Raw genomic sequence first — 22714 nt, forward strand, 5'->3', positions numbered from 1 at the left:
ACATTCTCCCCAGTCTACCACTATCTCATGGCTCAGTAGTATCCCTCTGTTGCATTGACTGCATTGTGGTGGCAGTAGTTTCTTAAAAGAGAAGTACTGAACTGTGCAGGGGAAGTAGTAGCAGTGTGCAGTAGATAGATCATAGAAAACCATTAATGAGCAGGAAGTGGTTCTGCTGATATCCAACTATTCTCTCTCTCCCAACCCAGCTACAAGATAAGAATAGGCCTGCACCTAAAATTCAGGAATTAGTCAATTTCTGTTCTATTTATGGCTTTTCTACAGACTTGTTGTGTGACTTGAGCAAGTAATATTGAACATCTGTGCCTTGATTTCCTCATCTTCAAAATGGGGATACTTGCCTATCTCATACAAAAGTTATGAAGCTTAACTCAATTTTTATAAAGCATTTTGAAATCTTTTAATGACCGGGCAGCATGTGAATGCAAAATATTCATAATTTCTTTGTTTAGATTAGTTAAATTATGTTTTTAATCTATATATTTTTCTAGATATGGAGAAAACAAATTTACATGTTAAATTTACCCTATCATTGCATGGCTTACAGCTTTACAATGGCTTGAGGGAAGATAGTTTGGGTAGTAACCAAGGTGAATTATAACACTAAAATTTGTATTTCTAATACTGTTTTTTTAAATTTAAAACCAGATTTGCGACTTTGGACTGGCTCGTGTCGCAGATCCAGATCATGATCACACAGGGTTCCTGACAGAATATGTAGCCACGCGTTGGTACAGAGCACCTGAAATTATGTTGAATTCTAAGGTAAGGACTGTAGATGGACCAACAAGAAAAGTATGCTATAAGATAGCCTAGATTTGTATTACAGTAGAGTTCCCTTTAAATCATATCGTTCATGTCATTGCTGGCTACTGAGCAACTTAAATAGTGGTTAAGATGTCTTCACCAAGAAGACTGCCAGAACCAATAGAAGATTTTAAATGTAAGGGGTTTGACTTGGTTGTTTGTGCAGGCTAGTAAACGCCTGCATGAATGTATACAGTACTGCTTTATATATGAAGTGCTTATATTCTATGTAGTTCAGTACACATTTTTTCTAGTTTTCCAAGAGAGAAGGTGAGAGTTTGTTAGAATTTTGGTATATCAGCAGCAAGGCCGTAGGACTTCAGTTCCTTTTTGTTTTAAGTTTGAAAACCAAATATTTCAAATGATCACTTGCTCCTTTTACCCTTTTTACTGCTAGTCGAGGTTTCGCAGAATTGTGTTAGCATGTGTCAGAGAGAACTTCAATTTAATAACAAGAGGATTACCAGATTCCAATTTAAATATGCATATAGCACTTTTTCTTGGACATATTACATTCCTCATGGAATTTAATTGCTTAGCACATTAGTTACTTTACTCTGTAGACAGAACCATGTTAAGTGTAACCAGGCTTTGATATGTTTATCTGACACGGTTACAGCTAACATGATTCAATATGTCTGTGCAGGAGGACTTTTCCTGGCACAACTATGTATCAACCATGGTGTACTGCCCACACCTCCTATGCTGCACAGCCATGTTTGTAACAGTGCAATCTGGGTAAGTCTGGGCTACCTCTTGTCCCATCTGCTTGTGCCAGAGGCAGAGGGTTGTAGGTGGTCTTCCACATTTTTGTGGTGTCTTCCTAAGCAGACACCTGAGAGTTAGCTCTAACTAACCTGGTTAGGTCCTATATACACAGCAGAAGAAACATAACAGAAGCTTTCTAGAGCATGGAAATCTGTCAAGATCACTAGCAAAGTAAACACATGGTACACTTCCCTCGTGGCTCACAGCAGAAGTGAAGTAGCGATGTGTGAGTGGAACCAGTTCAGTGCCCTTCCCCCATGAGCTGAGGAGACCATGTCCCATATTATCTCTCCTGCACCAGTCCTAGCAGCCATCAAAGGCTGGTATTTCAAAACCCAAAATTCTCCAAGTGACTCATAGAAGCAGGTAGTTCAACTGTAGCACAGCTTCAGAACAGCTGGATCCTTGCCGCTCACCCTGCTGATATCAGCACCTCACAGGACACTTCAAGGCACAATAGCTGTCTGATTATCTGTTGCCATATCCTCCCAATTTCCTCTTGCCTCTCACACCTCACCCTCCTAAAAGCCTGCTAATTAATTTTTAAATGGTGTAAGACATCTCACATGATTTCTTTACAAAATTCTATATACCCAAAACATTTATACATGTTTGTGTGTATATATGTAAATATACTATGGCGCTTATCCAGATATACGCTCTAAAGTAACCAGGTAAACTTATTTTTGTAACTTTTGTCCTTCCTTATTCTTTTTACCAACTCACATCCCAAAGGCTTGTTACTCTGAGTATTTTGTGGCCTAATACTTTGATTGTAGAAGCTTGGGGAAAGGACCGTGTGTGTGTATTTGAAGTATGCAACATGCTTCTGGGCACTGTGGTTCTTACATTTCGATACGTAGTTGTGTAAGTTACTTACAATTGTGGTAGTATCAAACTTGGTATGATCTACTGATACAAGGTGTTCTATGACAGCTAAACATTATTAAAATCTATTATGTAGACAGGCCCTGAAATCAGAGAATTCACAAAAATACACTCACAGTTCTCAAACTGAATTGGCAACAGCTACAACTAAATTATTAGAACAAGAATAATTATATAACAGTATGATGTCTTAAGCATGACTCATCTAAATCACTAAATTACACTGGTACCCTATCTTTCAAAACCACAGTACTTTAGCACATATAACCTGTTACTGTGTTAATTATACAATGAAATATCAAAAGGGCTTCTTTTCTCCTCCCCCTCAGGGTTATACCAAGTCTATTGATATCTGGTCTGTAGGATGTATTCTGGCAGAGATGCTCTCCAACAGACCCATCTTTCCAGGAAAACATTACCTTGATCAGCTGAACCATATCCTTGGTAAGCTTTTTATAAAAAGTAGTTTCTGTTTCCACAGTTGTCTCTTACCTCATTGGTGGATCCCTACCAACAATACCAGGCTTGGCCACCCATTTATCCACCTTTCCAACAGCTGTCTCCATGCTTTCTTCCACTGTATTTTATGTATGGAATACTCTTCCTGAAGTGTTCTGCAAGACCACTACTCTCTCCATCTACATACTTCTGTTGTGATGCCTACTAGAAATGATCAACCTAGTTTGAAGGGCAGTTGAGGATAGCTAGATCTTACTTATATCGGAAAATACTTTTAACAGGTTTACAGACATAAAGTTCTGCATGTTATAAGCCTATGTAAATGTGGGATATTTTTATTGTTATCCTTGTTCCCTCTCTCTCTTCCCTCCCATTATTTGTTATAATCACATTGGGTATCTAGGGTAATGGGCCTCTAGCCTGATTGAATCCTCTCAGTGCTATCACATATATAAATTAGTAATAATAATTATAAAGAAGGGTTCATACAGTATCGCTCTACTAGTGAACAGTCCAAGCCACTTGTTTAAGTCAGATAACCTTTCTGGAGAATGAAGAGATGATCTCTTCTTTATTGTATTGATGATGATATTAAATTGAATATTACAAAATTGAGGTTCATTTTTAGTTCATTTGTTGAGAATCAAATGTAGCTCATTTCATATTTGATAGTACCTGTTTTTCTGTAAGCTGATCAAAAATCAGTTCTCCATCACAGACTGATACAAGTCTAATATAAAAATGTCTGTGGGTGATGATGAAACCTGGTCAGAATTGTTTGTGAAAGCTATTTATATCAAATTACTTCATCTATCACTTTTTTTTTAAATAAATCTGAGCAGTAATATTAGAGTAAAAGCAGAAATCTTTTAGTCTTATCAAAAGCTTGTAATGTGGCTGTTTCAATGTACTTTCCATATGAATGAAATTCTTTTGCATTTTTTAGGTATACTTGGATCTCCTTCTCAAGAAGACTTGAATTGTATAATCAATTTAAAGGCCAGAAACTACTTGCTTTCTCTGCCACACAAAAATAAGGTACCATGGAACAGGCTGTTTCCAAATGCAGACCCCAAAGGTATTTTATATTTTTGCTCCCTTACACTTGTCTTGATTTTTAAAGATGGAAAGCAGCACAAAAAGCAACCAACGGTGGGATTTTCAGAACTGCTTAGGGATTTGTACACTAGTTCTAAGTAAAGTTAATGAGAATTTGGCATCCAAATCTCTTAAACTGCTTTGAAAAAAATCTCATTTTAATGTTCTAGATAAGCATGACAGGTTTTTTTATCAACTTTTACCTCCTTTTTAATCTTAAATTAGCAGCATTTATCCTGGCCCCTCTATTTACATCAGTCTGGGAAAAGGAAATGGGGTCATAGTGAAGATACCAAAGAAAGGAACTCTGTGATTGTAATAACTGGCGTGGTATCACACTTGTATCTGTGCCAAGCAAAGTATTGTGTAAGATCATAGTCCAGCATATATCAGAGGCAGTTGATAGCTTTCTCAGAAAAGAGCAAGCTGATTTTCAGAAAGGGCGTGGATGCACAGACCAGATCTTCACTCTATGAAACATAATAGAACAGTGCTTAGAATGGCAACGGCAACTCTACATAAATTTCATAGACTTTGAAAAGGCTTTTGATAGCATTTACAGGACCAGCCAATGGTGCATTCTGCGGGCATATGGAATTACTTTCCATATAATCAACATCATCAAAAGCTTGTATTTCAACTTTACATGCAGTGTTGATCACAGTGAGATCAGTTTTGAAGTCAAAACAGGAGTACGTCACAGGTGTGTCATGTCTGCAACCCTCTTCAATATTGCCATTGACTAGGGAATGCAGTGTACAACAGAAGACATGCCAAGAGGCATTAAATGGACATGCTTCTCATCCCTCGAAGACCTGGATTTTGCAGATGTCACTCTCCTATCACCTACCCAACACCATATACAAGAAAAAACAACTCAGCTCAACACATTCAGCCAGCAAATTGGTCTGAAAATCAACCGCAATAAGACCAATATCATGACCTTTAATATTGCCTCACCATCACCACGGATAGAGGATTATGTTCTCACCGATGTAGAAACATTCACATACTTGGGCAGCACCATCAGCCAGGACAGTGGAACAAGCCAGGACATCCAGAACAAAATCAATAAAGCCAGGAACACCTTTAGGAAGTTAAATACAGTCTGGAAAGCATCAAAATACAACACCAAAACCAAACTCAAGGTTTATTAGAGCTGCGTACTTGCAATACTACTTTATAGTGCAGAATGCTGGGGAATGAGAAAGTATGACATGTCAAAACTGTCTTCATTCCATACAACCTGCCTCAGAAAAATCCTCTGCATCTTCTGGCCCAGAACAATCTCAAACCAAGATCAAGAGGATCTGAGCACCATCATTGCCAGGAGGCGTTGGAGATGGATCGGTCATGTGCTTCAGATGGAAACTGATTCCATCACCAGAGTAGCAATATGATAGACACCTGAAGGCAAGCGAAATCGAGTCCACCCGAAAACAACATGGCGAAGAGCTGTGGAAGCCGAGCTGGAAAACCTGGGGCACAGTTGGGGAACCATTGAAAGATTTGCCAGAAACAGGCAGGAGTGGAGGAGCTTCAACGCTGCCCTAAAAGCCAGAAGCGTAATAAGAACATGATGATGATGACCTCTTTTTTTAAACTCATTGGCTGTAGCAGTCCATATTTCCCAAAATTGGTTTCAATGAATTTGACTTCAGTATATAAAATTGAAATCCCAATTTTCCATCACCAAGGAGTTAATATGCTAAAAATTGTTAGTTGTCTAAGTGTTGGAATTGAATTTGAACCCAGAGACCCCAGTTCAAGAACTCACTGGAGGTCACAAATGAAAGGGATTTTGGTAATCTCATCTGTGTTCCTGTTGGATGTTTGTGTACATCACAAAATCATTGTACAGTTTGATAAGATTGGCAGATTTTGTCTGACCCAGAACTGCTTAGCTACCAAAGTGATAGGCATCTTAAAAATACCTTAAATATTATTGTTTTGTGTTTCAAGATAGAGATGCATTGTCAGAATGAAGTTTTCTTTTTCGAGTACTTACTCATGTCCATTCCATATTAGGTGTGTCTGCTTGCCACATGCACAGGTGCTGGAAGTTTTTCCCTCAGCATCCCTGAGTGTTTCTTCATTTGAAAAAACTGCATTGCTTCATTTTGACCTTTAGGATCCATCTTAAGAGCATCTGGAAAAAGGAATAGCTACTTCGCTGCCAGTACACTCCTCTTCAGACTGGCCATCAGAGCAGCAGATTATGCAGTTTCCACTCCCAAATCTCAGTGAAAGAAAATGTAACAATGGGTGCTAAACTTGCACACGGGGGAGTCCATCTAGGAAGATACTCTGTTCAAGAGTTGTGAATCAATCACAAGAACAATAGAATTAGAAACAGGATGGAGCTACTGGCAGCAAGGCTCTGTCATGATTTCAGACATACCTGACAACTTCAAGGTTATATAAGTAAACAGACAAGGAGAACAAGCCAGTTTCTAATGCAGGAAGCAGAAGAAACACTGTGTCCTAAAAGGCAGACTAAACTACAGAGCATATTAGTAGAGCAGGTAATCCACAAATCAAGGGGACTGGGACTTGAATGAGACCTTACAAAGGATAATATCCATTCGAGAGGACCCCAAGATATACTCATTTTGCATCATCCCAAAACAGCAAGCAAATAAATATTTACTTTAAATGAGGGAACACAGGCTCTGGCAGATCTGGGCTTAGCAACTGCCATCCAAGTCTCCACCAGTTTAAGAAGACTTAAAATGAAGAGAAGTTACACTTATCTGACAATGACCAGGTAGGGTAGGTCCTACTCCAAAAAAAAGTGTTTAATGGTTAATAACTTGATGGTCGTATTTACCACTGCTGAGACCAGTTTGTCATCCAGACCCATTCTTCATAAGTTTAGCAGTCCAGCTACTTTAAAGGTAATATTGAAAAGTCAAGGATTTTTGTTTAGACAGATAACTGACATGCTTCTAAAATTTGGAGGGCAAGGCAGGAAATAATCAGTTGCATCCTTGTGGATATAGCTTAGATTCAGCATAAGTTCACAAAATGCAGAATGAATCACCAAACCCTCCAGACCACAGATTCAAATTTCTATGAGACAGTGTCAGCAGACAGGAAACTGAGTTACCGTGGGTTACGATTAACAGCTCTGAATACAATAATCAGATGGTACAGGAAACGGCATTTTCCAGGCATCTGTGTAGGGCTAGTTTCCCAAAATGGAACACAGTGCAATAGCTAGTTGAGATTGTATCCATTTTAGAATTTAAGTCTGGGTTTACAAGTATGCGCCAATCCCCTATTTTAACTGTGAAGATGGAATCTAGCTCCCCTAACTTTTGCCAGAACTTTGTCTGAGTTAAATATTCTCAGTATTGAATCAGGTATATTTCACAAGGACAATTATGCACACAGGAACTCTAGAAATGTTCTAGCCCAATATCCTAGTACAGCTCAGGAGGTTATATGTTGGTCCAGTTAATCACATCCCCCAAAATTTTGGTAACCTGGATGTAGTATGGGCAATTGAACTGCAGTCTATCCAATTCACTTGGTGTAAAGGAAAGAAAGTAGCTAATGACAAAGTGACCAGGTGAACTACAAAATATATGTATATGAGAGACATTCAATCAACAAGGAACTATCCTTCACTAGAGCTCAAAGCATGCTTCATAAGATTGCTGACATGCACTAATTATGGAAATAAGCAAAACTGCTACATGTTTCAATCCATATGTTTACCAAATATTAAGCTTGATTTATCTGACTCATTTGGTAAAAGTCCTAAAATTAGTTTTGTAGAAAGACCATTTGATTCTTTCTCTCCCTATTGTTGAATCCTGCTAGTTACATCCCACGTGTACATAATTGCCAGAGCAATTACGAGAAAAATGTGGTCATTACATGTACATTTTTTGTTGAACCAATGTTGGTCAATTCCTGGTTCACCCTCAAATCAGGAATCAGAACCATAGTTTTGAGAAGAGAACTGGTTAAGTGGAAAGCATGCTGGGCCTGTGTTACCAAAGGACTAGTATTTAGGTTATTAACCAGTTTTTATAGTGTCACCAGCTATTTAAGTTAATCTGAAATAAAGTTGGTAGGAATTTCTAATGTTGCCTGCCATATAATTCAGTTCTAATTGCCTTAACATTCCTTCAGGGATAGGACCCACTTGCATACAGAATTCAGACATACTGTTTTACAGAAGAAATTTGTAGTTAAAACCCAGGGGTTTTTATCCCTCTGTTTTGCATGTCCTCACAGTGGTTGTTCCGCGTTCATTGGCTTTGCACTCCCTCTGAGTGGTACAGAATGTGCTAGGTTTGTGAAGTCCATAAAACCATTGATCTGTGCTCCTAAAACATTGGTGGGCGGAGAGGGGAAGACTTCAAGAATTCAGTGCTGAATAAAGTTGACTTCCTGAATCCCTAGAGACACATTCTTTATTCTAGTACTGGCCTGTGATGATATGAATATTGCAAACCTAATGCATTCTGAGACTTCTCAATGTGAACAGGAAGTCAGTGATCAGAGAATAGGAAATTGAGGATATGGAAAGGGTAATAAAATAAAAATATTGGCATTCCTGTTAACTACATTTGACTATTCTTCTGCTCCTGTTAAGGGTAAGCTGAAACATCTTCACATTACAATTAGCATTTAAAACAAAGGGCAATATTTGTGTTAGATCCCAAACACCAGTGAATGTATTATTTTTAATATGATAGAACTTGCAGCATATGTTGACTTTTTGTTTAAAAAATTATTTCTCCTATTAGCACTTGATTTGTTGGATAAAATGTTGACCTTTAATCCTCACAAGAGAATTGAAGTGGAGCAAGCTTTGGCCCATCCATACCTGGAGCAGTATTATGATCCAAGTGATGAGGTAAAGGATTTTTTAACATAAATACTGTAGATGATTGTTAAAGAAATCAGAGAAGCCCTTTTAAGGATACAGTTTGTATAGTTGGATCTTGAAAAATTGCCAATAGTTAAATTATATAAATCAGTTCTATATTACAAATTGTTATAATTGTGTGTGTACACTGTTTGTGTAGATAAAAAAATCACAATGCTTATACCAGGAAATATTTGAATTGCAGTTTCCTTTGGGACTTTAGAACAAGCATATTTTGTTGTGGATAAATGGCGAATAATGTAGAGTAAAATTTTACAGCGTGGGTACTTTAAATTGGGTATTTTTCTTTAGGGATCTTAGTATGGATTTAGTAGATTAATTCTGGAAACCTAAATTTGAAAGCTTGTCAGAAATCTTTAAATACTACGTGAGTCTGGTCACACTTAGGCATGACTTTATTAGACAATGAAAAACACTGTCTGATAAATCAAACCCTAAACTTAAAATTATATTGGGCTTGTGTTAAAGTATAGTTACAGAAACAGAGCCATAAATGACACTTAACTAAATCCCTTGCTATTTCATCGTTTAGGTGAGTACTTGCAAATTGAGTTTAAAGTTTACCCTTCAAGGTAGTGTCTGTATTTCTTTCTATCAAAACAAAATTAAAAGCAACAAAAGGACTGTTAGATTTTGGTTATTTTCACTCATTTTACTCTGAATTGGATGGTGTCTTGGTAGTGAGCACATTCATAGTGTGTGTAGTATATTTGCAGATTTAATCTTGCTATAATGAAAGCAAATTTGCTTGTATTTAGAGAAATGTAGTATTACTAACTTTTCATTATGGAAGATCTACTTAACTTCAATCCTAATTTAGAACTTATATTTAATGCTTGGAAAAAGTTAGATTAACTTTTTTGCAATCTAATTTTTCTATGACTTTCCCACTTTCATTTATTTTAGCTTTTTTTCAGTGGTGTTGTCACATTCTCTAGATGTATTATGAAAAACATATATTGGGTAGACAGTAGGAAAAAAGACCTAAGACCCCTACTATGAACTATTATCCCATAATGAACTACCATGCATCCAAGGGGTGGGAAACAAGGTAGCTGAGATTTGCCTTCAACTTTCCAGAAAAAACTCTACCTCGTCATAAGACCTTGCCAGTGAAATTTCAGAAAGATTAGCTTAGTTTTGGTGACATAGGGGAGAGTGGAAGTCAAAATTAGGTTTATAATGGAAGGTTAAGTGTCTCTCTGTAATTTGTCTTCAGGTAGCTACTCAGCTATAAGCTTTCACTTACTCAAATATTTCAATATGGTTTAAGTTTTGAATAGCTGTTCACTAAGAAATTATTTAAATCTTGGTAGAATCTGATATAAAAATTAATTGAGACTGTGTGTTGTGCTACCCACTTCAGACTAATTGCTGTCTTAACGTTTTATTGACAATTTCTTGTTTTTTTTAAAAAAATATTAATGTCTGTCTTTTTTTTTTTTTTTCCAAAGCCTGTAGCTGAAGCACCCTTCAAGTTTGACATGGAATTGGATGACTTGCCGAAGGAAAAACTGAAAGAACTAATTTTTGAGGAAACTGCTAGATTCCAGCCAGGATATCGATCTTAAATTGTGCATAGGTACATAAAGCCGTAATCATAATGAACCATGTAAAAGAGATAAAGAGGAATGATAGAACTCCATGTAGTTATCATTAATGCAAAACTCGTAGCTTGTCATTTCATTACTATTGTAAAGCAACCCTTTAGCATCTAGTCATTGCTTTTAGAATACTGATTTGACCTCAGCCATACTGTTTTAAAGAAATGGGTTTAATTTTCTCTGCAATGTTAAAATGCCTACTGGGAATCCAAGCAATTTCTGACATGCTTTTTATTTAATTTGTAGATTACATTAGAAGAGTGACAGTAAAACTGAAATGGAGCTTGCTTGAACAAAAGCTATGGCAACACTGATATTCAAATGTTATTGAAAAGATCTCTTAAAACATAATATCAATGTAAACTTAAAATATTTCAAAAATTTGTTCTAGATTGTTTCTATTTTAAAATAAACATTTAATGTTTCTATTGTTGTAATATAATGTAAAGAGGAGAGATTATTGACCTAAACACAACAAGACCGTTTTATTGATAGTCATCCCAGTTTGTTTGAAAATACCTCCAAAATATATGAGTATGTTATTCAAAGACATCTAAAAGATTTTATATTTTCATTTTGATTAAATGAAGACGGTATAAATCATTAAGATTAGTCCAAAGTACTTTTGTGCTGATTGCTATTCACTCTCTCCATTGATCGTTTTTAATAGCACATTAAACCCCCCCAAAACCACCCAAACTGAAATTTGCAGGAACAATCCACCTCATGTGTAACTTGTTTATAGAATCTTGCCCACTCTCCTTTATCTACATCTTTCCTTGCTTGGACTTATTTTGTAATGGTCCTTTTTTTTTTTTTTAACAGTTTTACATTAATATACTTTAAACCTTTCTTTAGATACCCTGAAATTGGCAAGTCTCAATTTCCTGCAAAATTATTCAGATTTACTCAGAATCCTTGACTAAAATTTTTCTCTGATACTGATAATTTAAAGTACTTTTAAATAGGCCACTGAATGAAGATTTGGATTGTATCATGGAAGTGGAAATGAAACACAAACTTTTACCTCTGGATCAAACATGTGAATACAGCTCAAATTGTCTGTTCTGTGCTCCTGTGAGGGTATTGATTGATTAAAATTGAGTGTATTGATCTGAGTCCAGTTCAACAGCTGTCCACCACAACTGGCATCCTTGTTGGTAGCCTCAAAAAAGAGTCCAAGGATTTATTGAGCCTGAGCACTATCCTTATCCATAGAGGGAGTCCCTGCTTGTCTGGGGCAGTGGCAATGAGAGAGGCATCTTTCCCTTACAGTTGTGTCTGTGCATCTGTTGCCAAGTGGTAAGGATGATTCAGAAAGACAAATCCAGTCCCATTGTTGTAATGTATGTGGTCTTGATGAGTCTAAATTTCTCTCTCAAGCCTACACTACTCCCTGAGATTCAAAATCTACTGTCTTGAGACTGGTCTCTGGCATTGACAGCCTATATAAAAGTAGCTGATATTCTTCAATTCACAAAAGAATGTACGTAGTTTGTTACTTGAAAAAATCTTCTTCCTGTGTAGTAGTCATTATCAACTTTTTTCTCTACTGTACATGCTAGACTTCCTTGAGGAAGGTTTACCAAGGTGACTGTCCTGCAAATGTTAGGACATTCCACCAAGGCAATGGCTTGTTGAAAGAACTCGGCAGAACTATAGTTTCCCCATATTTGCCTTTTAACCGAGTACTGCAAGCTTGGATAGCTTTGCCTCCAGTTAGGTGATACATTTTAAGAACGTTGGTTCCTGTTGAACTCCCTCCCTATTCTGTTTTTAGTACTGCTAGTAAGATTCCATCAGTTTGGATTGGTGGATCTGAGGGTACGGAAATATGATTCTCTTAATCTTTCATTATTTGTAAATATTTTTGCATCTTAGGTACAGCAATCTAGAACATCCTCCTGGTAGTTTAGTATGTTTCCTGTGGGTAATAAATCAATTCATATTAAGAGTTCTGAAAATTTTCTCTCTTAGACAGTTTGTCTGAACCCCTGGAAAGCTTCTATAGAACAAGGGCAAAAGAGGGTGGGATTTGAAAATCTTACGAATATATTGGTACTGCTGCCTTTGACTTTTGTGATTAGCTGCAACTTGTCAGTCTGAATTTATGTGTGTGAGATACAGAAACACTGGTAATTTTTCTTATCTTTAAATTACAATTTCTTGTTCAGATCTGCTTCATTAAAACCTGTTTTGTTTTGTTTTTTGTAGGACAAGGACTTAAAGGACTGGGCATGCTCAAACGTTGCTGTTCCTCTTCCCAGTTCTTGTATCCTTGGTCATGTCTTATGGCCTATCTCAGCTTATCCACTAACTCCTTTGAGCCATTCAGGAGGGCAGTTACTGGTAGTTTTGGCTTTTTATGCTTTCAATTAATTCTTTAAGTCTGAAGAATTGTTATTGACAGTCCTATCCATAATGCCCATTGTTGACCTGTTGCAGTACTGTACTATAAGTGCACCCACTGCTGACCATACTTTAACTGCTTGCTTTCTGGTTTGAAAGATGCAGTAGTTCCTTTCACTCCTGTATCATTAACCAAGCAGATAACTCATTAACCCATAGAAGTTTGCACCATGAACTGTGTTTTTCTGATTTACTGAAGTCACTGGCATTTTTTAGGGAAAGCTACTATTCAGGGCACTTTAAGTCAGTGACATCCCAATTTTTTTGCACTTCACCTTTATACAGTAATCGTTTACTCACAATGGGAACTCATTCATATATACGCAATTACAGATTACAGCATAGGCCACATTTGCATTAATCTTGCTTATGCACTTATTTAGGTTTCTTATTCTGTACATAAATTCTGCACAGCATATTAGTGAATATCTAGGAATACAACTTAGCTAACAGAATTCATCTACCCATCTAGAACATTTTTTCCTATGTAGTGAAAAAAATCCTACATTTCCCCTGCCTTTTCTAAAAAGATCGTGGATACTTGTACCATTCTGGAGGTATAGTACTTCCAAAGTTCATGCTCTATGTAGTGTTTACAAGATTTATGCAAAAAGAATGAAAGTGGCAGCTCACTAATATATTTATTCACTGTGTGTTGAAAGATTAATAAAGAACACAATGGCATATTTACCTAATTATGAATGTTTTCCTTAGTAGAAGGCATCCATATGCATTAGTAAGCAGAGAAACCAAAATGTGCTGTTACTAAACTCAGTCTACTTACTATATATACCAATGTACTATATACACTTCAAATGAGGGTGATTAGTTTATATAACATTTGAATTTAACGAATAACATTCAGGGTTCTTGCTGAGAGAAACACTGCATCTTTAAATGAGAAAGTTTGAATTTACTTTTGCTACTACTGCACTTCACCATCTCAAGTTAATTTCTTGCAGCCTACGTTATGATGATTTGTAATCAAGCCTCTGTGAGCTCGTGACGTGAAGTACTGTTCTCTTGTCAAGTACTATCAAACTTTTCTGATGATGCTGAGTTAGGACAGCCAAACAAAGCTAGCACTAAATCATGTTTAAAACTGTATACCTTTTTAATGATATTTTCAAGTATTTGTTACTGAAATTGTATAATGTGGAGTTTCTTAGATGTTCTGTTCCAGTGCAGTGCCTCCTTTTCTTTCCCCACTGCTCTCTGTGGTGAGAAACTTGCCTTGTTTAAAATAATTACTGTGCCCTCGCATGACTGTTAAAGCTTTCTGTGCAAAGATGATTGTCTAAGTGCCACATGCCTATGATTGAAAAAAATCTATTGTTACCTCTGAATTGTGTTCAACTGAAATGCTATTCAACAAATAACTTAGGAAAACTAGTTCTATTTTTAGCTTTCCATTTCTCTGCTGTCTTTTCTCACTTTATTTTGGCAGCAGTGAAGAACGGATTGTATAAAGATTGCCTGCTAATATGAATAAAATGCACTTGTAATTCATGGAAATAAATTTAAATCTTACATCTTCACATTAATATTAAGAATTAGTTTTTGGTTTCCTTTTGGATAATGTGTTTGAATGGAAATCAGGTTCCGTTTGTTACTGTAGTATATAAGGATGCTTGCTGGTATATTATCCCAGGCTTCCTCATAGCACTTCTCTGTCTGCTTTTCAAGATAATTTAGAAAGCCTTTAACTTAGATTCTCAGTTTATAAGGGTGCTTACCAGATATAGAATTCTGAATTTTTATTTGTTGTAGGTGGTGGTAGTCTGCCAAAACTAATTTTTAATAAACAAGGATTCATCTTCAAAGGGCATTTTCTGTTAGAAAAATTCTGTGGTCCATGAATACAATATATATTAGGAGCAGTATCAGAACACTGCGAAGTTGATCGTTGAATTGCTGGTATAGAGCCTATGCTAACAACTTTTCTACAATACTGCACTCGACTGTTGATACTAGTGTAAAAATCTCTTTTGACGTGTCTGCGCGTTATATCTTTACCAAAACACTTTCCTCACTCAGTTTCTAAAAGCTAAACTATATCTAGATTCTTGGTCACTTGCATGATCATGGTCACTACAGGAGTTGATTTGGAAAAATATGGAAAGACGACTGTTATTGAAACATTTAGTTTGTAACACCTCAACTTTAACTTATTAAGGAAGAGCTTTGGCAGCTTATTTCATGCACCCCTTTCTCATTTATCTTTTGACTATTTTCTTTTTAATATTAGATTTTTTTTTTTACCATTTACGAATTTACCATCAAGTTGCATCCCTAAAAAAGAGAAGCCATGGGTTTGATTTACTAACATCTGGTGCTTTGGCTCTTTCTTCCTTAGCTATTACTGCTGAATCAGATTGGCATGAAACCACTAACTGCTTCATCAAAATGTCATTGGATGATGTTGAGTTGAACTCATTGTCTCAACTGCAGAAGCATGATTTTGTCAGGTTGGAGAATATTTTAAAAGAAGGTGCCTATAATAACACTGTTATGTGAATTATTTCATCATTTCATGCTTGATTTTTCTTGCCTATTCTGTGTATTTGTAGACTATATTTCCGGAAATTCCCATAGACTAGTAGAGAACCGAAAGGCATATTGTTATTGATGTGACACATATGATATGCCTATTAACAGTAAAGACATTTTTTGTATAAGGAATGTAAATGGAACTATCAAAAACATTCCAACCTTTATAGATAAAGAAATGCAAATACATAAACATGTAATTCAAGGAAATTCTGTTTTGGTGGCTCTGATAAACTTTTTGAGCTCTGCTTTCATGACTTTGGCATCAAAGTTCCTCATATCAATATTTTAGATAATATATAAAATTTGGAGTGTGCAATCCACAATACAGGGTGAACAGTGTAATGCACTATTTGCTTTCAGGAGTTGGGGATGATTACATGGCCAAATGAAACCATAGATGAGTTAAGCATGGTTATCCTTAGTGAATGAATGAGGGGAAACCCTGTTATTGCTGCCACCGTAATGTGCTACAATATATTTATACCATGTCACAAACAATCTGCTGAATAACTATACCGTAGATATACACTTTTATTAATATATTTGCTTATGTTAGTGTAGCTTATGTAGACCCCTGATTATCAATAAACTTATTGATTGATTTTACAGCCAGTGATATGGTATAAATATATGTCCTCGCAGACACAGATACGCACATGATTTGGGTCCCTTGCATAGTACTTTTATATTTATACAACAGTGTCTTCGAGCAATCCCAAATTTTAGGGGAAATATTTTTGTAAATGCAGTGGCTTAAAAAAGGCACTGAACAATCCTTTTGCATAAGTTTTGAACACATTGGTCTTTCAAATGGTTTAGTTGGTGGTGACTGAAATACATCACGCTAAAATAATGAAAAGTTTACATTTAGTAAAATTAAGCTTACAGTGATACTTGTAGCATGTGCTGCGATCAAAACTATGTGATGCATTGGAAGAAATTTAAAAGTTGGAATATCTTTGTAAATCCAGAACAAATTTGTAAAGTTTCCAGGAGATTTACTTACTTTGTTGCCTTTTCTTGTGTTGTATCAGTGTAGAACACTCTTTAAAAAAAACAAAACAAAAAAAAATACTCAAACTGCTTTGTATTTGCTTTGTACTGTTGGTGCCTTCTTAGTCATGTACCCCAAAAGTCCTGCATAGCTAACTTAGTTACAATGATACGTTAAAAGACACAACAAAGGAAAATTTTATAAAAATCATTTTCTGTATGTTCTTATTCATTATATTGTAACAATTAAACATTTATATTGTGACAGATTTGTGATTTGGTTAATCTGTATAGAACAATTGTAAGTAGCAAAGGTTTATATTTTGTCTTGATTCTTTTGATGTTGTAAACATGCATAATTTTTTTCAAAATCAGTTAACTGAATGTTCTGTTTTTTTCTGGCATCTGACTCTTGTAAAAACAAATGCAAAGAAAATCATTAAATTGTGTCCCTGTATTACCAATGTAGCATAGTATTGTGCATATATAGAATGACTGGAATTTCACTTTTTAATACTAATTGCTATTTATTATTTAAAAATTGACTTTATCAGTTTAAGCGTTTAATTGATGACTGTAACCTACATTAATCAAATATTGTTTAAAATATACAGGAAACTGATGTTTGGGTTTTTGGGGGCCCCCCAATACATAAGTACTATCTACCTGGTTGAAATGAGAACTTGTGACCATCCAACAGTTGATAGGGTAAATTCCCCAGCAGTAGGCAGACCTTCATTTAATGCTTACAGCAATAGGGTTAAAAAGGCAACGGGGCTTTCAAGTAAATGTTGAATACATGGTGGTGCAAATAAATTCCAATGTATGAGGATTCTTTAGTCCTTCAGATACTTGATATTAATACATGATTTACACTTATATAAGAAACTCTGTTGAGGAATTTGTTGTTACATTCAACACCTAGCATTTTGGGGTGAAAGTTATTCAAACTAGCTTTAGTTACAAGAAAAACAGATCCAGGTTACTTTTGCTTTCCACTCTTTGGCTTCCATGTAGAATTAGAGCCAGGCTTGTAATTCTGCTTGTGATCATGGACATGTTGCAAAGGAGTTGTAATTATATTCCAATTCCATTTTCCTTCAGATCTCTTATCTTCAGCCTGTTTTGGTTAACCTAATGCCTACTGCTTTATTTTTTAATCTTTCTTTGTTAATCATACAGTTTAACTTTATTAACATTAATATTTTTTAATGTTTTACCTTTGTAAAAGGGAGTTGAGTTGGGTCATGGTTTGAAATACATTGGTGAGGGCAGTGTGAACTTAGCTGCTTTAAATCGACATAACTCGGTAGTGCAGACCTGGCCTGCTCTACTGGCACAGTGTATTTTGTGATTACCTAGCAAAGGAATCTGCATGGAAGCCGCTCCTGGATCCCAGCTTTCACTTCTTGTTTTTTAGTTTGTTCAGATAACTTAGAAAACATGAGTATAAATATGCAGTTGTGCCTGACTGTCAGCAGAGAGCCTGAAACAAGATAATCTCCATAAGTAGTAGTTAGCTGAATTACCGTGCATGCTCCTTGTGCTGTTCCATGGAGCAGACAGCAGGGGATCAGGGAGCGAGAGGTAACGTCCCATTTGCAGTCAGGCAATGGGAAGAATTAGAAGTGTACGCTGGTGAAATAGGCAGTATATTAATTAAATCAAATCTTAATTTATTGTTCTTTTTTGTATTAGCAAGATAATTAGATGAAAGACCCAAAGAATTATTTAAGATTCAGAGGTGCGCTATCTTTTCTGTAAATCTGATGTCCATAATCAGCACTTCAGATGGTTGAAATAGCTAGAAGGGATTTCCTTCAGGACTGTTCAGCTTGCACAAGTTTTACTCATCAGGCATGCAGTAAGGGAAAGAACAAGCTCAGTTATCCTCTGAGGAAGCTTTATTGATTACCTTTTGATATCAGTAGGATCAGTGTCTTCAGTACAGTAGGATTCTGATCTGAAATCAAAGTATTTGAATTTGGTTATTTCCATTAAATCTCAAATCTTCTCTACAGTTGTCCTCTTCATTAAAAAGAGTATTTTGAAGTCTTTAGCCAATTTGACAGAACATTCGTTATCCTGATCCATACATACAGAATCGGTCTTCATTATATGAAAAGGATTATAGACAAATCCTGATACACCCTAATGCACACAAACCCTTCAATGGGAGAGTTTAGTGCAAAGAGCCTCCCTGAGTTGCAAGCAATTCAGATCCACAGGTCAATATTGGCATACTTATTGACCCAATAAGTTCAGGTAAGACACTTGGATCCAAAATCCATCTCTGTTCTGATTGAGAAACCAACTCAACAGATGGAGGTGATGTTCTGTAGGAATATTATGGAACCTTCTAACGTTTCTTGAATTTGGAGCAGTCCTTGTATTCAGCACTCCTATTCACTGGGAGATTCCCCACTGCTGTTGGGAACTTTAGCCTCTGAGGAACTAGACTCTGAAAAGGCCTTCTGCTTCAAATGTTCCCCTTTCAAATCTTTGAGTATCCTGTGTGTAATGAACAACTATGAAAATGGTAATAGCTGCTCATTTCCTAACCACCACCTCTCACTTTTCTCTGCATTTTCAAGACCCATCTTCTCGACCCATCTTCTCCCCCTTGTTTTTCCCCCTTCCTTGTGAGGTACTGGTATGACAAGTCAATTTACATGCAGTCCTTGTAGCTTTGCAAACAGTCCTTGCAGCTTCATATGTCAAGATGTGCAGAATTAGTTCGTGGTCACAAGAAGGTTGTATTTCCTTTTGGGGAAGCGTATTCTCCCCCACCCCAGATAAGGTGCCAGTAGCACCTAGCAATCATAATGACTGGTATTACATGCATATCTTCATAGCTAGAGCTGTGCTAATAAAAATTGATTAACATATTTATCGGAGAATTTTTACAGCTGCCACCTTACTTGCCAAAGGCAGGACTTTTAGATCATTCCAGAACAGGGTGAGCTTTCCCACTGGTATCCATCCAGAGCAAGAGCTTCACTACTGTCATGACAAAGGACAAATCTACTCATTAGGATTCGTGAACATGGCCTTTGATATGTCACGTTGGACTAAAGAGGGGAGGATATTTAACTAGTCATCTGGAAAGCCGTAGCATCTTCAGAAGGAAAAGACAATGAAGACCATGTGTAAGAAACTTTTGCTTATGTTTTTCTCACTCAGGCTCTTTCAGATGAAAAAATTCTGAAGAGCTCTCCGCCACCTTTCTGGAGGGGGCTTCGGGTGCGGGGAGAACTCCCTTCCCCAAAAGGATTTGGGAGGAGGCTCTTTACATTACTCATAATGGTAGAGCCAGATTGGGGGCTTATTTTGGAAGGGCAGTCCTGTTTCTATTCAGTTAAGCTCTCACCAGCAGTCCTCCAAAGGATTTCTACAATTTACCAATTTCTACAGCAGAGTTTGGTAGCGATAATTACACGGAAAAGAAAAGGTTACTTTGCAGTAACTAGTTCTGAGTTCTCTGCAGTGAGTTTTGTGAAGGCTCTCTGCAGAGCTACACTGACCTTTTTGCTCCATGCTCTTTCAGCATTTTAAGATTAAGGGTGAAAACCTGTCCCCCTCATTGTCTTCAGAGGGACTAGGATTTCACCCTAGACATCAAACAGACAAAGAGAAACTGAGGGCATTTGGGGCCACAGGCTATTATTGCCTCAGAATACTATGATCTGCAGTTAGGACCCACAAGTGTATTGAATGATTCCAAGACTTGAGAGATGGCATGCAATTCCTACAGTGGGGATCTGCAGAGATTTTGCATTCAGAGAACTCTAGCTAGATTGTTGGTAAGTAGTTTTCCTTTCTCCAAGTGCCAGAATAGCCTCTGCTCTAACACTTTTATAACCTCTGAATAGTGGTGAATTGTTTTCCACTAGTACTGCATTAAAGACATTTTGATGGATTCCCACTTCTGTTAAAGGGGGAATTTGTTGTTTGATGGTTTGAGACTCATCTTGGTAAAGGTGGTGGCTAAAGCTTTTACAAAATAGCTTTTCAGATTCCTCCTAGATCAAACAGTATGTCACTGAAGAGCATAGTTAAAAACCGCATAATGTTCCTCTAGGTGTCACAAAGCTCTGAAATGGAGGCTTTGGGAAGCAAAGAATGCTTTGTGATCCATCAGTAATGTGAAGAGACACAGCAGCATGCATGCTGAGTGACATTTGGGAACTTTCTTTGTTTGAAATTCTTAGTGTGGTTAACATTCAAACTCTTATGCCCTACCATGCAAAAAGATATCATTGGCCCCAAGATCACTATTGTGTGTGTTTGTATGTATATAAATACATTTTTTAATATGTCTCTCCTACACCACTAGTCTGTTTTGATCACTCTTGAGAAATCACAACACTAGCATAGTCCAGACTGTGCCATTACAGCTGCTTTAAATGGCGCTGTTGTAAAATTAATATTTTATTGTGTAGGTGAAAGACTGAATAGCCATAGAAACTTAAATAGCTTAAAGCCACTGCACTGAAAACTTGTCCCAGATAGAGGCAGCTTGATCTAGTGGACAGATAGATCATAGGGATGGGAACATAGAATTTTGATTCTAGCTCTGCTCATAGAACTTGATGTGTAGGTTTGAGTAACTCACCTGCCCTCTGTTCCTCATCTCTAAAATGGAAGTAAATACTACTAGTCCCGAGTATTATTGACAGTTGTTTCCACTGTACATCTGGTAAGATTGCCCTTTCTTTTGATGGTAGGTAGCTTCGGCTCTGTGTCAGGTGGCGGAGGGATTCTTTAGCATAGACATTTAATTATACCTTATTTACTTGGGGAATATGAGCTGCAGCTATCATTAATTTTATTAGAGCTAATGCTGGGCTTGTATTCAAGTCAGAGAGAAGACAGGTCAGTGCATTTCCTATCTAGCCACAATGTTTGATATGACCTTTGAAAACCATGCTTCTGTGGTAAAAAGGGAATATAAAAGCATGCAAAATATGTTAAAACTTGAATTTATGATCACTTAAAGATTTGGCATATGCCTTTTTTGGTTCGTTGTGATGTATTAAGGCGTGAAAGATCCTTTTTTCCTACCTTTTAAAAAAAAAATTAGAAAGTCAGACTCTGTCTAGGCTGGAGTATACTGACTTGAGAACTAGTGAAATAGACACACCACAAAAATGAGTTGAACAGTCAGGTGGCCACTGTTTTTTAAAAACTTTTTTTTTTTTAACTGACCCTTGTTTCGCTTTAGTGACTGACACGTTTGGTAAAGGAAGTGTTGGTTAAAGCTCTAACTCATTTGGCTCTTCAGTTGAAGGTATTAAAACTAACAAACATCTCTGAGACCTCTCGGATGTTCACCAGCAAAACAAAGGAAGGCCAAACTTGACACTCCTACTGTTTCTAGGGTTTTTTAAGCAAAAACTTCAGCCTTTTTCTAAAACATAAAAACCTTTCAGGCTTTCTTTAAAGAAATAAAACAACTCATAAGCCAAATTTTTAAAAAATCCTTTGTAGGCCACTTTTTAAGCTTAAATATTTGGATGAGTTTTGCTAAATTCTGCTAGTATAAGTGGATAGCTTTCTGTTTTTACTTCAGGTAACTTGGCTATAAGTAGGTTGTTATGGAAAACATTATGAAGCTAAACATGAGGTCACAAGATGCTCCATATGGGGAAAGGGGAACTGTGACCAAATGTGGGGGAATAGAGTCAGGTCATAACTTTGAGTTCAGCTGCAAAAGTTTTTTTTTTTTTTTCTGTCATTGAAAAGAGTAGCTTGGTGAAGGTGGTATTTTAGGAGAACTGTATTAACTATTTACAGTTGAATTGCTGACATGTTTCACTGCACATTCCTTCAGGCATAATGTGGTGTTCTAGTGTTCCAAAGGTCTGCATGATTCAAGTGTGATAAACTTAATCACTGGTTTTCTCCTTGTGACAATAAGTGGTATGGTACCAAAAGCAAAAGTGCAAAGAGATTCTGCATGCAGTTAGTAGTGGAAATAATAATTACTGTGCAAATTCTGTTTTAAAAGTTGCCTTTCCATTGTTTAGTTGGTTGTCACCAGTGCAGACTATGTTGGTTTGACAGCCTCTCCAGGCTATTACAGCTGTGGGAGAGAGTGTCCTCACTGTCATTTTTTTGTTTGGTTTTTAGGGAGCTACTACTACCATTTAATAGTGTTTAACAGCACACAGTGGTGGCTTCTGGTGCTATGTTAAATTTGTTTCTC

General features: G+C 36.7%; 1 protein-coding gene and 1 long non-coding RNA gene across 3 annotated transcripts in view; one reads left to right on the forward strand and one right to left on the reverse strand.

The window, feature by feature from the left end:
- MAPK1 (mitogen-activated protein kinase 1) overlaps positions 1-15536 on the forward strand; it is a 48479-nt gene extending 32943 nt beyond the window's left edge. The window contains exons 4-9 of one of the 2 annotated variants that reach the window (XM_073313322.2): positions 670-786; positions 2814-2928; positions 3890-4021; positions 8805-8914; positions 10402-10529; positions 10798-11346. In XM_073313322.2, the coding sequence (XP_073169423.1) occupies positions 670-786; positions 2814-2928; positions 3890-4021; positions 8805-8914; positions 10402-10518 (591 nt within the window). In that variant the 3' untranslated portion in view covers positions 10519-10529; positions 10798-11346. Of the gene's footprint in view, positions 1-669; positions 787-2813; positions 2929-3889; positions 4022-8804; positions 8915-10401; positions 10530-10797; positions 11347-12765 lie in introns of those variants that run through there. The other variant, XM_073313321.2, reaches the window with a different exon arrangement.
- Positions 1-22714, reverse strand: part of LOC140898837 (uncharacterized) — a 78461-nt gene that overhangs the window by 41200 nt on the left and 14547 nt on the right. The gene's annotated exons all lie outside the window — the stretch shown is intronic.

Source organism: Lepidochelys kempii, chromosome 15 (assembly GCF_965140285.1).
Source record: "Lepidochelys kempii isolate rLepKem1 chromosome 15, rLepKem1.hap1, whole genome shotgun sequence".
Lineage (NCBI taxonomy): Eukaryota > Metazoa > Chordata > Testudines > Cheloniidae > Lepidochelys > Lepidochelys kempii.